Source organism: Panthera tigris, chromosome A1, assembly GCF_018350195.1.
Source record: "Panthera tigris isolate Pti1 chromosome A1, P.tigris_Pti1_mat1.1, whole genome shotgun sequence".
Classification (NCBI taxonomy): Eukaryota; Metazoa; Chordata; class Mammalia; order Carnivora; family Felidae; genus Panthera; species Panthera tigris.
Genome location: NC_056660.1, coordinates 94,143,196 through 94,157,163, shown reverse-complemented (window position 1 = coordinate 94,157,163; position 13,968 = coordinate 94,143,196). Strand labels below are relative to the sequence as shown.

Here is a 13,968-nt window from a genome sequence, read left to right as displayed (position 1 = left end):
GAATCTTCAGGGCAGAAATCCAGAAATCTGCACAGAGTCCACATAACCCCTCCTCACCCCGAGCCTTTGGTCAAATATTAACCTGTACTTTAAGAGGTCAAGCAAAGAAAGAACAGCTACCATGGAGAGGAAAGGTGAACAATTCCTGGAGCTCACACAATGCTAGGAATTGTTCCAATTCCCACAAGCCAGAGTACAGAAATTGCTAGAATAAATGGATTTTCAACAGAGACCAGGAAGGTAATGCCTGAGCAGTGAACTAAAGTAGCCTTGGAGTAAAAGCAACTTTAATTTTTTTTAATTTATTTATTTATCTTGGTGGGGGGGGGAGTGAAAGTCGGGGAGGAGCAGAGAGAGAGAGAGAGGGAGAGAGAGAATCCCAAGCAGGCTCCAACTGCCAGCATGGACCCCAACATGGGGCTTGAACCCACAAGCCATGAGATCATGACCTGAGCCAAAATCAAGAGTCAGATGCTTAACCAACTGATCCACCTATGTGCCCCTTTAGTGACTTTAGATGACTTTAGATCCATTCTCAAAGAACTTAAACACAAGACATGGGGGATCAAACAAGGATCAAGGTCACCAAATAACTTGTACACCTATCCAAAAAAGACCAGCATTCATTAAAGCAATGTAACAAAATGTGGCATTGAGCAACATAAACTTTGAAATGTCAGGCACGCAATAAAAAATGAGAAAATGCCCAAATATTTGGAAACTAAATAGCACAGTTCTACATAACCCATGGTTCAAAGAAGAAATCAAAAGGGAAATTGCAAAGTATGTGGAACTGGATGAAAATTTTAAAAGCAACATGACAATATTTGTGGCATGCCACTAATGCAGTAGTTACTAGAAATTTTATAGCACTAAATATTTATGTTAGAGAAGAAAAAAATACCTTAAATCACTTACCTTGCACCCACCTTAAGAAAATAGAAAAAGAAAAGGAAAGGAAGCCCAAAGTAAGAAGAAGAAAGGAAATAATAAAGAATAATACATAAAGCATTGCAGTGAAAAACAAAAAAACAGTAGAGAAAATCATTGAAACAGATTAACAAAGTAGATAAATCTCAAGGCACACTGATCAAACTTATTGTCTGTCAAAAGTGGAAGAGACATTGGAAGTGGAAGAGACTTTTACCTTACAAAAAGCTGAACACCCCGTAGTATATGCCACTGGTTAGACAACTAGTAAGTAGCAGAGGTGATTTCACAACCAGCTCCCAAAAGAGAGAAGACACAAATGACCAATGTCAGGGGTGAGAGAAGTGACATCACTACAGATTCTACAGATATTAAAATAATAAGGGAATATTTTGAACATTAATTATACTTAAATTTGACAACTTTGACTAAATGGGCAAATTCCTTGAAAGACCCAAACCACCAAAGCTTGCTTATGAGGAAATAGATAACCTGAATAGCCCTCTATTCATTAAAAAAATTTAATTTGTAGTTTAAAACCATCCCACAAAAACAAACAAACAAAAAAACCCTTGAGGCCCAGGTGGCTTCATTAGTGAAATTCAACCAAAAATTTAAGCAATAATCAATGCCAATTCCATATAAATTCTTCCCCCAAAATCAAAGAAACTTCTAAATGTATTCTTTGAAGGCAGCGTTACTCTGATACCAAAACAAGGCAAAGAAAAAGAAACCCCATGAACAGGGATGCAAAAATTAAAACCAAAATTTTAGTAAATCAAATGCAACAAAATATAAAAAGGATAATACATCACAACCAAGTAGTATATACCTTGCAAATGCAATGTTAATTTATCATTAGAAAATCAAGTAATGTAATTTGCCATATTAACAGGCTAAAAAAAGAAGAACCATATGATCATCTCAATAGATGCAGATAAAGCATTTGACAAAACCTGGCACCCAATCTGATAAAAACTCTCAGAAAACTAGAAACAGAAGGGAACTTCCTCAATCTGATATAGGGAATCTATAAAGAGAACACGATGAAGAAGGAAGAGGAGAAGGAGAAGGGGAAGAGGAGGTGGAAGAAGAAGAGAAAGAAGAAAAACTACAGGAAAAATTCATACTTAGCAGTGCAAGACTGAATGCTTTCAGCTTATGATAAGGAACAAAACAAGGATATCTGTACTTAACTACTTTTATCCAACATTGTATTGAGGCTCTAACCATGGAAGTAAAGCAAGGGAAAGACATAAAAGGCACTTAAAGTAACCAAAAAGTAAAACTCTCTTTATTCAAGACTATATAATCACTGATACAGAAAATTTAATGGAATTCTCAGTTTAGCTAAGCTACTCCATGGTATTGTTGCTTTGGCATCCATATTGTTTGGCCAAGCAGCCTTTAGGGGCCTTAACCTGACATTAGCCTCATACAAGTACATGCTCTAGACAACAGCCTGCAGAGTCACAGGTAAATACAAGCTCCTGATGTGACTCCTGATATACCTTGTGATAAAGCCTTCCCCACCTGCAGGGCCATCCCTGCAAAGCTTAACAAAACCTCACTCTTTTTCAGTTGAATTACACAATCTGGCCATGGACTAAGAACCCCAAAGCACTCTGGCCATGAACCCTAATAAAGGCAGGTGCCCCAGCTCCTGTTGTTCTACCTATACCTTGCCTTGATCTCCCCATGTGACCCCTCATGGTGTGCCAAGTACTTCCTCCAGAGCCTAGGAATAATAAACTTCTCCATTTCAATTCCTTTGCGGTCTTTCGTTGAACCTTGGCTCACTATCTAACACCCCAAGGCTATGTAACATGTTAATTTAACAAAGTCAAAACAGGAATTAACAAAAAAGCTGCTAAAGCTAAGAAGTGAGTTTAGTAAGGTGACAGCATAGAAAATCAATACACAAAAATTAACTAACAACAAACAATTGGAAATTGGAATTTTTTTAAATACCATTTATAATATGTTTAAAATATAAAATAGGGAAAATTTGATAAGGCATGTGCGAGATATGTACAGTTAAAGCTATAAAACCTTGCCAAGGGACATTGAAGAGGACCACAAATAAATAGGGAGATATATCATATTCATGGGTTAGAAGACTCAATATTTTAAAATTTGAATTCTCCCCCATTGCTTTATAGATTCAGCACAATCTCAACCAAGATTTCAGCAGATGTTTTTGTTGGTAGAAAATGACAAGCTAATTCTAAAATTCATATGAAAACACAAAGGATCTAGAATAGCCTAAACAACTTTTAAAAAGAAAACAAAGTTGGTGATAAATATTATCAGGTTTCAAGATTTATTATAAAGCTTTAGCAATCAAGACACTGTGGAATTGGCATAAAGATATACAAATAAACCAATGAAGTAGAAGAGGAAATTCAAAAATACACCCTCCTACATATGGACAATTGATGTTTTACAAGGTATAGAGACAATTCAAAGAAGAAACAGTAGACTCTTCGGCAAATCGTATCAAAACCATTCAATATCTGTATGCAAAAAATTTAAAAATGACCTTCAATCCATATCTCATATCATATACCAAAACTAACTCAGGGGTGCCTGAGTGCTCAGTCAGTTAAGTGTCCAACTCTGGCTCAGGTCATGATCTCATGGCTCGTGGGTTCAAGCCCTGCATTGGCCCTCTTGCTGTCAGCACAGAGTCCACTTCAGACCCTCTGTTCCCCTCTCTCTTTCTGGCCTCCACTTGTGCTCTCTCTCTCTCTCTCTCTCTCTCAAAAATAAACATTTTTAAAAATTACCTCAAAATGGATCATAGGTGTACCTACAAAACCTAAAACTATGCAACTTGTAATAAAAGGCATAGGAGAAATTTTTTGTGAACTTTGTGTAGACAATGCTTTTTTAGATACAATGCTAAAAGGCTGATACATAAAAGAAAAAAATGATAAATTGGACTTTATCAAGATGGAAAACTTTTGCTTTCAAAGATGCTATTAAGAAAATAAAAACACAAACCACAGACTGAGAAAATATTTGCAAATTATATGTTTGAGAAAAGACCCTTTAAAAATTCAACAATAACAAAACAACAAAAATGGACAAAAGATTTTAACAGACATTTTGCTAAGATACGTGGATGACAAATAAGTACAGGAAATGATGCACATTATTAGTTATTAGGGAAATACAAATTAAAACTGCAGTGAGAGTCACCTATTCGAATGGCTAAAATGAGAAAGTCTGCTGGCAATACCAAGTGTTGATGAAGATAAACAACTAGAATTCTCCTATAGTATTGATGAAAATGTAAAATAGTAAAAATATTTGGAAAATAATTTTATAATTTTTTAAGAAATTAAACACCTACCTACTGTATTTTCCAGTCATCCACTCCACTAGTTATTTACTGAAAAAAAAAAAAGGAATTCACACAAAGAATTCATACACAGACTGATACATGAATACTTCTCAAATCTTTGTGTATAATAGCCCAAGGAATCTACAAAAAAAAATTCCTAGACCTAGTAAGTGAGATGAGCAAGTCATAGGATATCAAAACAAACATACAAAATTCAGTATTTCTAGAGAGTAGCAACAATCATATGAAGACTCAAATTAAAAATACAATACCATTTACAATTGTTCAAATAAAATTAAGTGCTTAGGGGTTAGATACGGTTTGAATTGCCCAATTTGACCTTGGATTAGGAAACCCAAAGCACTCTACCCATGGGTAGAGTATGGGACTTGTATGGTGAAAACAATAAAATGCTTATGAAATAAATCAAAGATCTAAACAATGTACATACATACTATGTTCATGGACTGGCAGATTGAACATAGTAAAGAAAGGGAGAATAGGAGTAGAAGACAAAAATAGGAGCAAAGAGCAATGGCAATTAAAAAAAACAATAATGCACATGATAAATATTAATTCAACTATATTAATACCAAAATCAGAGTGGTGCCTGGGTGGCTCAGTCCATTAAACATCCAACTTTGGCTCAGGCCATGATCTCATGGTTCGTGGTTTGAGCCCTGTGTTGTGCTGACACCTCAGAGCCTGGAGTTTGCTTTGGATTTTGTGTCTCCCCCCCCCCCACCCTGCTCCTCCCCTGCTCACACTCTGTCTCTCTCTCTCAAAAATAAGTAAACATTAAAAAAAAAGCAAGATCAGAAATGAAAAGGGAGACATCCGTACAGATCCCATGAACACTAAAAGGATAATAAGTACTATGAACAGCTCTATGTTCATAGATTTGGTAACCTAGATGAAATGGACCAATTCCCTAAAAGACATAATCTTCCAAAACACATAGGAAGACACAATCTGAATAAGCCTATATCTATTTTAAAAATTGAATCAATAATTAATAACCTTCCAAAAAAGAAAGCACCAGGCCCAGATGGGTTCACTGGTGAATTCTACCAAATATTTAAGGAAGAAATGATAACAATTCTCTACAATTTCTTTCAGAGGATAGAAGCAAATACTTCCTAACACATCCTGTGAGGACAGCATTACCCCAATATCAAAACAAACACATTACAAAAAATGAAAATTATTGACCAACATCTCTCATGAACACAGATGCAAAAATTCTTAACAAAATATTAGCAAATTGAATACAACAATGTATAAAAAGAATTGTATACCACAACCAAGTGGGATTTATCTCAGGTATACAAGACTGGTTCAACATTTGAAAAATAATTAATGTAATCTATCATATCAAGAGAGTAAATAAGAAAAAAAAATCACATGATCTGATTAATAGATGCAGGACAAGCATTTGCCAAAATCCAACATCCATTCATGGTTTAAAAAAAAAACACTCTCAGTAAAATGGGAACAGAAGGGAACTTACTCATCCTGAATTAAAGATTGCAAAAAATCTACAGCTAACTTCACACTTACTGGTGAGAGCTGAAGGCTTTCCCATTCAGGTCAAGTACAAGGCAAGGATGTGCCCTCTCACCATTCTTCATCATTGTGCTGGAAGTCCTTACTAATGCAGTAAGTTGGGAAAAGGAAATAAATGGTATATAGATTGGGAGGGAAGAAACAAAACAGTCTTTAGTCATAGATGACATGACTGTCTATGTAGAAACTCCAAAAGAATTGACAAAGAAACTCCTGAAACTCATAAGCAATTATAGCAAGGTTGCAGTATACAAGACTAATACACAAAAGCCAATTGCTTTCCTACCTGCCAACAATTAAGTGAAATTTGAAATTAAAAACAGAATGCCATTTATATTAGTACTCCCCCAAAAAATGAAATACTTAGGTATCTAACAAAATATATGCAAGATCTATACAAGGAAAAATAGAAAGCTTTGAAGAATGAAATTTTAAAAAGAACTAAATAAATGGGGAAAGATTCCATGTTCATAGATAGGATGACTCATATTATCAAGATGTCAGTTCTTACCAAATTAGTCTATAGATTCAATGCAATCACAACGAAAATCCTAGCAAGCTAAACTTGTGAATATCAATAAGCCAATTCTAAAATGTATATGGAGAGGTAAAAGACCCGGAATAGCCAACACAATATTGAAGGAGAAGAACAATGTTGGAAGATTGACACTATCTGACTTTAAGACTTACCAGAAAGCTACGGTAATCTAGAGTGTGATATTGCTGAAAGAACAGACAAATGGATCAATGAACAGAATAGCCCAGAAATAAACCCAAATACAGCCAACTGATCTTTGACAAAGGAGCAAAGGCAATGCAATGGAGCAGTGACAGTCTCTTCAACAAATGTTTCTGGAATACTAGACATTCACATGCAAAAAAATTGAATGTAGACACAAAACCTTACACCCTTCACAAAAATTAAGCTCATAAAGGGTCAAATTAACTCACAATGGGCCACTTTAAAATGTAAATGCAAAAACACAAAACTCCTACAAGGTAACACAGGAGAAAACCTATATGACCTTGAGTATGCTGATGTCTTTTTAGATACTACACTAAAGACATGATCCATGACAGAAATAATGGATAAGGGGGATTTCTTTAAAATTAAAGACTTCTGGGGTGCCCAGGTAACACAGTCAGTTAAGCTCTTGATCTCTGCTCAGGTCACGATCTCACGGTTTGTGGGTTTGAGCCCTGCATCAGGCTCTGCACTGGTGGTGCAGTGTCTGCCTGGGATTTTGTCTTTCCTTCTCTCGGCCCTCCCCCACTTGGGTTCTCTCTCTCTCTCTCTCTCAAAATAAATAAATAAACATAATAAAAAATTTTAATTAAAAACTTCTGCTCTGCAAAAGACATATAAAGAGAATGAGAAGACAAGCCACAGACCAGGAGAATATATTTGCAAAAGACATATCTGATAAAGGATGGTTACCTAAAATATGCAAAGAACTCTTACAACACACAATAAGAAAACAAACAACTCAATTTAAAAATGGGCCAAAACCCCAACAAACAACTCACCGAAGAAATTATACACATGACAAATAAGCACATTAAAAGGTGCTCCACATCATACGTCATCAGGGAAATGCAAATTAAAACAACAACGAGATACCACTATCGACTTATTAGAATGGCCAAAATCCAGAACGCTGACACCACCAAATGCTGGTGAGGATATGGAGTAACAAGCACTCTCATCCATTGTTGGTGGGAACATAAAACGGTGCAGCCACTTTGAAAGACAGTTTCGTGGCTTCTTGTACAACTAAGCACAGTCTTATCATATGACTCAGCAATTATGCTCATTGGTATTTAACTAAAGAAAATCACCCGAAAGTTTTTGTCTACACAAGAATCTGCACAAAGAGTTGAGAGCAACTTTTTCAGAATCACCAAAACCTGAAGCAACGAAGATAGTTTTCAGTAGGTGAATGCATAAATAAACAATGGTATACCCAGACAATAGAATATTATTCAGTGCTGAAAAGAAATGAACTATCAAGACATGAAGAGACATGAAGGAATCTCAAATGCATATTGCATAATATGATTCCAAATATAAGACATTCTAGAAAAGGCAATATGATGAAGACAAGAAGATCAGTGATGGGAGCAAGGGATGAACAGGCAGATAACAGAGAATTTTTAGGTCAGTTAAAGTACTCTGTATGATATTATAACGATATATGTCATTACACACTTGTCCAAACAGATAAATGCATGACAGCAAGAGTGAACCCTACGGTAAACTATGGACTCTGGGTGATTATGGTATGCCAATATAGCTTCACCTTTGGTTAAAAAAAATATATCATTCTGGTGGGTGGTATTGATAATGGGGGAGGCCATGTAGGTGTAGGTGCAGGGGCTATATGGGAAATCTCCGTACCTCCAATTTTGTTGTAAACCTAAAATTGCTCTAAAACAAAAGCCTTTTTAAGAAAGCATCCTTAGCCATGATACAAAAGCCTGGTCTATTTAAACAATTGATAAATCGGAAAAAAATAATAATAAAGAAATAAAGAAATAACTGATAAATCGGACTTCATTTAATGAAAAATTTTTGCTCCCTGGAGATGATTATTATCATTACTATTATTTTAAAGTTTTATTTATTTAAGTAATCTCTACATCCAACATGGGGCTCACGGCCCCGAGATTAAGAGTTGCATCCTTTTTTAGGGGCACGTAGGTGGCTCAGTTGACTAAGTGTTTGACTTGGGCCCAGGTCATGATCTCACAGTTCATGAGTTCTCTGCTGTCAGCACAGAGCCTACTTCGGATCCTGTGTTCCCCTCCGTCTGCTCCTCCTCTGCTCGAGTGCTCTCTCTCTCAAGAATAAACAAAGAGTTGCATCCTTTTATAACTGAGCCAGCCAGGTGTTCCTGGAAGACCTTATTAAGATGAAAAAAACAAGCTACAGACCAGGAGAACCCATTTGTAAACCACATATCTCACAACAGACTCAGATCTAGAATGTATAAAGAACTCTCAGAACTCAAAAGTAAACAAACAAACAATTCAATTAGAAAATGGGCAAAAGACATGAGGAGACATTTCATCAAAGGTGATATACAGATGCCAAGTAAGCATGAGAAAAAGCTGAATATCATGAGCCGTTGGGGAAATGCAAATTAAAACCACAATGAGGTATCACTACATACTCATCATGACAGCTAAAATAAAAAATAAAAAATAAAAACAGTGGTAAAAGCAAATGGTGGCTAAGCGGCAGAGAAACTATCATTCATACATTGTTGGTGGGAATGTAAATGGTACACTGTGGGAAGCAAGTTAGCAGTTTCTTGAAAACTACATGTGAAACAACAGTATGACCCACCAATCGCGGAATCTGGGTGTTGATTCCAGAAAGATGAAAACTTGTGTTTGTCCAAAAACGTATACAAAATTGCTCATGGAAGCTTTGTTTGTAATAGGCAAACCTGGAAACAACCAAAATGTCCCCATGTAACAACTTCTCCCTGCCCCTGCCAGCTCCTAGCAACCTACATTCTACTTTCCGTCTCTGAATTTAACTACTCTAGGCACTTATACAATGCCCTCAAGGTTCATCTATGCTGTAGCATAGGTCAGAATCTCCTTCCTTTTTAAGGTGGAATAATACTCCCTTTTACGTATATACCGCCTTTTGTTCATCCATCCATCCATTGATGGGCATGCATTGCTTCCACCTGGTGGCCGTTTTGACTAATGTTGCTCTGAACATGTGTACGGATCTGGAATTTCTGAAGGTGTGCCCCAGGACTCTGTTTCATAAACTCCTCTGGTGACTCTAATATACTTTATTTATTTTTTAAATATGCTTTATTCTTATAATTTTTTTTTATTTTTTTTTTAATGTTTATTTATTTTGAGAGAGAGACAGAGTACAAGAGGGGGATGAGGCAGAGAGACAGGGAGACACAGAATCGGAAGCAGGCTCCAGGCTCTGAGCTGTCAGCACAGAGCCCAACGCGGGGCTTGAATTCATGAACTTCGAGATCATGACCTGAGCCAAAGTCCAACACTCAACCAACTGAGCCACCTGGGCGCCCCTCTAATATACTTTAAAAGTTTGTGAACCACTGCTCTAATTCAGGATTTCCTCACGTGTAGATGGGCAAGGATTTGGGGTAACCCTCACACACTATTATAGAGATCTGACTCACACACGAGAACGTCAGTCTTTTTCAAATTTTATGAATCATTCTGGTAAGATCAAAAGAAAAACCTTGGTTTGGTATTATTTCTCTTGAACACCTAGTTCCAATTTCCCTTTTTAAGAAAGAGAGAGCAGCCCGTGGATTCAGAGGCATCGGATTCTTCAGCAGACAATAAAAGCAGGGAGAACTCAGTGACATTGTTTTTCATTGTATTGGTCAGTTGCATGACTATAAATTCCAAATGGTTTCTGACTTATGATAATAATGTAGCGTTGCTTTTTAATGAATCTACTTATTATTTTTGTTTAAACTGAGCGATTTTTTTAAGTAAAAAAATATGGCCAGAGGTGTGTGAATAGGGCAAAACCTTGGGTAGCGACATGCCAGAGAATCAAGTCTGGGAAACACCGCTTCAAGGAACATTAACATTTGGAGTTTGCTCTCAACTTTTGGCACATGGAATGAGGAGAGCACCACACACTCACACACAGAAGCACACATCTAAGGCACTCGGTGGATGGCTCCTACATGCAGACATGGGATGGCACCTGCCACGTGCAGAAAGGCAGAGAAGCTTCCCCAGCAACCTCTTAAGCCAGAAAATCTTCACCCAAGCCTTAGAAGTGTGAGACGGCGATGCTCTTTGCACTTTCTGGAAGGGTTTTCTTTTTCTCTTCCCTTAGTGTTGAGTAGTAAAATTATTTAAAGGCTTCAGCCTGTCCAGACTGTGATACGGGGTCACCAAACAAGAGAGGCAAACATGTTCAACCACTGGCAGCTGGGATTAGAAACCCCAGCTGGGATTAGGCAGTTTGTGCCCCAGGTGGGGGCCCTCTTCTTCTTCGACTCAGATCTACCCAGAACGTGGCAGGTTTCTAGCTTAGGTGACAAGAAGCTGCCCCTAACAGTTACACTGTGAGCTAACGACAGTAGCTGCCACTGCATGGACTGTGTGCCTGGCACCGACCTCTCTCTCATTCTCACAACGCCCTAAAAGCTGACACTCAGCTCCATTCCGTGAATGAGGCAATGAGCTCAGAGACATGAAGAGACCGACTCAAGGCACACAGCTCAGACTCGGGCCTGCCGGGCTTCCAAAATCTGCTTCACCATAAGTCATCATTTTGTCCAAGTTCTTTGCGACCTTGGCTTACTGCTCCACTGGCCGTTTGCTTTCCCTTGCGGTTTGCAAAGCAGAGACCCAGGAGAACAACTCCTGAGCAACAGCCCCTTCAAGATGCCACAGTTTTGGAACTCTACATCGGTCTACGAACATCTGTGGGACTTGATTAGGATTTCTGCTTGTTTGAATTTTCATGTTCTCAAAATATGGTTTCTAGTTACCACTCAAGTTGGCCACACGATGGAAAGATGGAAAGGGGCCTTTCGTTTCCCATATTTCTAGGGCAGTTCATCCAGGCCGTGGCCTTATTAGGAAAAAGGAAAAGATGGGTTAGCAGATGAAGATTTACTGGCTGACAGCAGAAAATACTGTCAGGTGTATGTGCAGTGGTCCCTTGTGTGTGTGTGTGTGTTTCCTCTAAAAATCTTGCATTCTGAAATACACATACAGTCACTTTAAAAGGTTTCTGGTGTCCGTAAGTCCTGTGACACATCATCCCAATGAGAAAGTTTCCAAAACTCTTTTTCAAGCACTGGTGCATTTTTGAAAGAAAACAAACAAACAAACAAACCAAGCATACAGTCCTTAAAAACAAAAGTTACAGATTACACATCCGCTAAGGCAGCTTATTAAACTTATTTTAAAACCCCTGGCGTTTTGAAAACAGGGCAGGAGATGATTTAGGGGGTAATTTACTAGGTTCCTCTCCCCCAGAGAACATCTGAGAACATTTTCTCTAATAATAAAAGGCAAAGTACATGCAGTTGTGTAAACCGCAAATGCCCCACCAGTGCGTGAGTGAAGAAGCTCGCCAGCCTAGAGAAAGACCTTTCTGGTGTCTTCCGCAGAAACGATTTCCCCAGCGCTCTCCTGAGTTCAGTAGCGTGATCTCAGGGCGTGGAAGAGGCAATTCTTGCGCTGGAAACATTCCGTGTGGAAGACATTATCCCAAATGAGTGTAAAGAGAACACATGTAAGCGGCGTGAGCTTGCAAACTCAGAGGGGAGGTCTCTTGTCACCGCTGTTAGTACTCCCCCCACCCCCACCCCCACCCCCACGCCCAGCGGAAGCAGCGTCCCGAGAGCTGTTCAAAAAGCTTGGGAGGGGTGGGGGTGCTGCTGCTCATCCCCAAAACAAGGCGCCTTCCCCAGGCAGGGGGTGGGGGGGGATGAATTAAAGGGGATTCTTAAATTTGGGAGAACCCTCAGCAAAAGAAATAAAAAATGAGAAGAGCACCGACGTGAGTCTGCCTGTTGCAAGAGTAGCATCTACGGAGCGCCCAGGGGAAAGGCAGAGCAGGGAGCTGAGCGCGGAGGGGCGCTGGGGGAGGGAACTTCGGCGAGCGTGTGGGTGCGGCAGCCCCAGGCTTCTCCACCTCTAACCCCCAGAAATCCCCCCGGTGGTCTCGTTAAAACGCAGAGTCTGATCCCTTTGATCGAGGTGGGGCGGGGGGAGATCTGCATTTCGGACGAGCTCCCAGATATTACAGCGACCGCCGGCCCGCGGACCAAACTGAATAGCAAGGGATTTATTTGCCCCCTGTGGTGAAACAAGCCCTCCGGGGTTAGAGCAGAAGCGGGGCTTTCTGAAGCCTTCGATCAACCTCTAGGGTAGTAGCGACCTTAGAAAAGCAAGGACAGAAACAAACTGGACGGGCAGGGATGGGGCTGAAAACTGGCCAGAGGCAGGACCACGGTCCGAGAGGCTTTATGACAAGCAGGGTCTCTGCAGGGCAGCGGGGGGTGGAGGCGCTCGCCTTTTGGCTCTGCAAGCAAGCGTCGCGAGGGGTGGGGGCTTTGCGGGGAAGCGCAGGAGACGCGCACTGGGACGCAGGTAGCAGCGGGACTCCCAGCTAGAGCGGGGGACCGGGGCCCGCCTGTCCTTACCTGCGCTCGCCTTGGTCCGTGTAGATGCTGAAGAAGAGCCCCTCCCTGAGGTCCCGGTACACCAGGCCCGAGAAACTGAGCTGCAGCTCATACCGGCTCCCGGGCTGCAGGGTCGCGCCGAGCTCCAGGACCATATACTGCATGTCGAAAGCGAACCACACGTCGTCCACGGGCACGCGACCCACCGCGCCGTCTCGGGGGCCAGAGGACAGAGGACCCCGCACCTCGGCGCTCTCGCAGTCCAGGAAGAGGCTGTGCAGCAGCAGCCGCGCGGTGGCCGCGGTGCAGCGCACGGTGATGTTCACGCGGCCGGTGAAGCTCAACGTCGGAGACTGGAACTCGTTCGGACGCAGCCGGGGCCACAGCTCCAGCTCATAGTGCAGCGGCACGAGCCAGGGCGGCAGGCGCAGCTGGTCCCAGGGGCCCGGGGGTCGCCAGTGGCCCGGGGTGGCCGTACCCGCCGGTTCACGAGTGGGGCGGGGCGGCCAGGTGGGCAGCTGCTCCTCCTGCGTGCCGCGCGGCGAGGACGCGGCGTCCGGGACCCCGCTGTGATGGAGGTCGGACGGCTGGACGCGCGCGCAGCGGCCGTACAGGGCGGCGAGCACCGCCAGCGCCAGCAGGAGCGCGGCGGCCAGCGCGGCCAGCAGCAGGGCTACCGCGCGGCTCACGTAGAAGCCAGAGCTGGAAGGGGGCCCCATGGCTGGGGCCGGGGCGAGGGCCGGGCGACAGCCGGGAGACCTCGGCGGCTCAAATCGTGGCCCGGGTGCTCAGTGATGGGACCCCCTTCGCTCTTCTTCTCTGTACCGTCCCGCCTCCTCCTCCGCGAGGAGCTGAGGAGACAGGAGCGAACGGTTGGGACCACGGCTTCCCCCTCCCAGCTAATCAGATCCAGGTCCCTGCCCACCCACCCCCGCCCCGCCGGAGCCTGGGGAAGAGGCGGAT

The 13,968-nt window shown here is 41.6% G+C and overlaps 1 protein-coding gene across 1 annotated transcript in view; it reads right to left on the bottom strand.

Annotated features, from left to right (window-relative positions):
- LVRN (laeverin) overlaps positions 1 to 13,724 on the bottom strand; it is a 78,074-nt gene extending 64,350 nt beyond the window's left edge. Inside the window, exon 1 of the mRNA XM_042982616.1 lies at positions 13,027 to 13,724. Within this exon, the coding sequence (XP_042838550.1) occupies positions 13,027 to 13,724 (698 nt within the window). The remainder of the gene's footprint in view (positions 1 to 13,026) is intronic.
- Between the last annotated feature and the right edge of the window lie 244 nt (positions 13,725 to 13,968).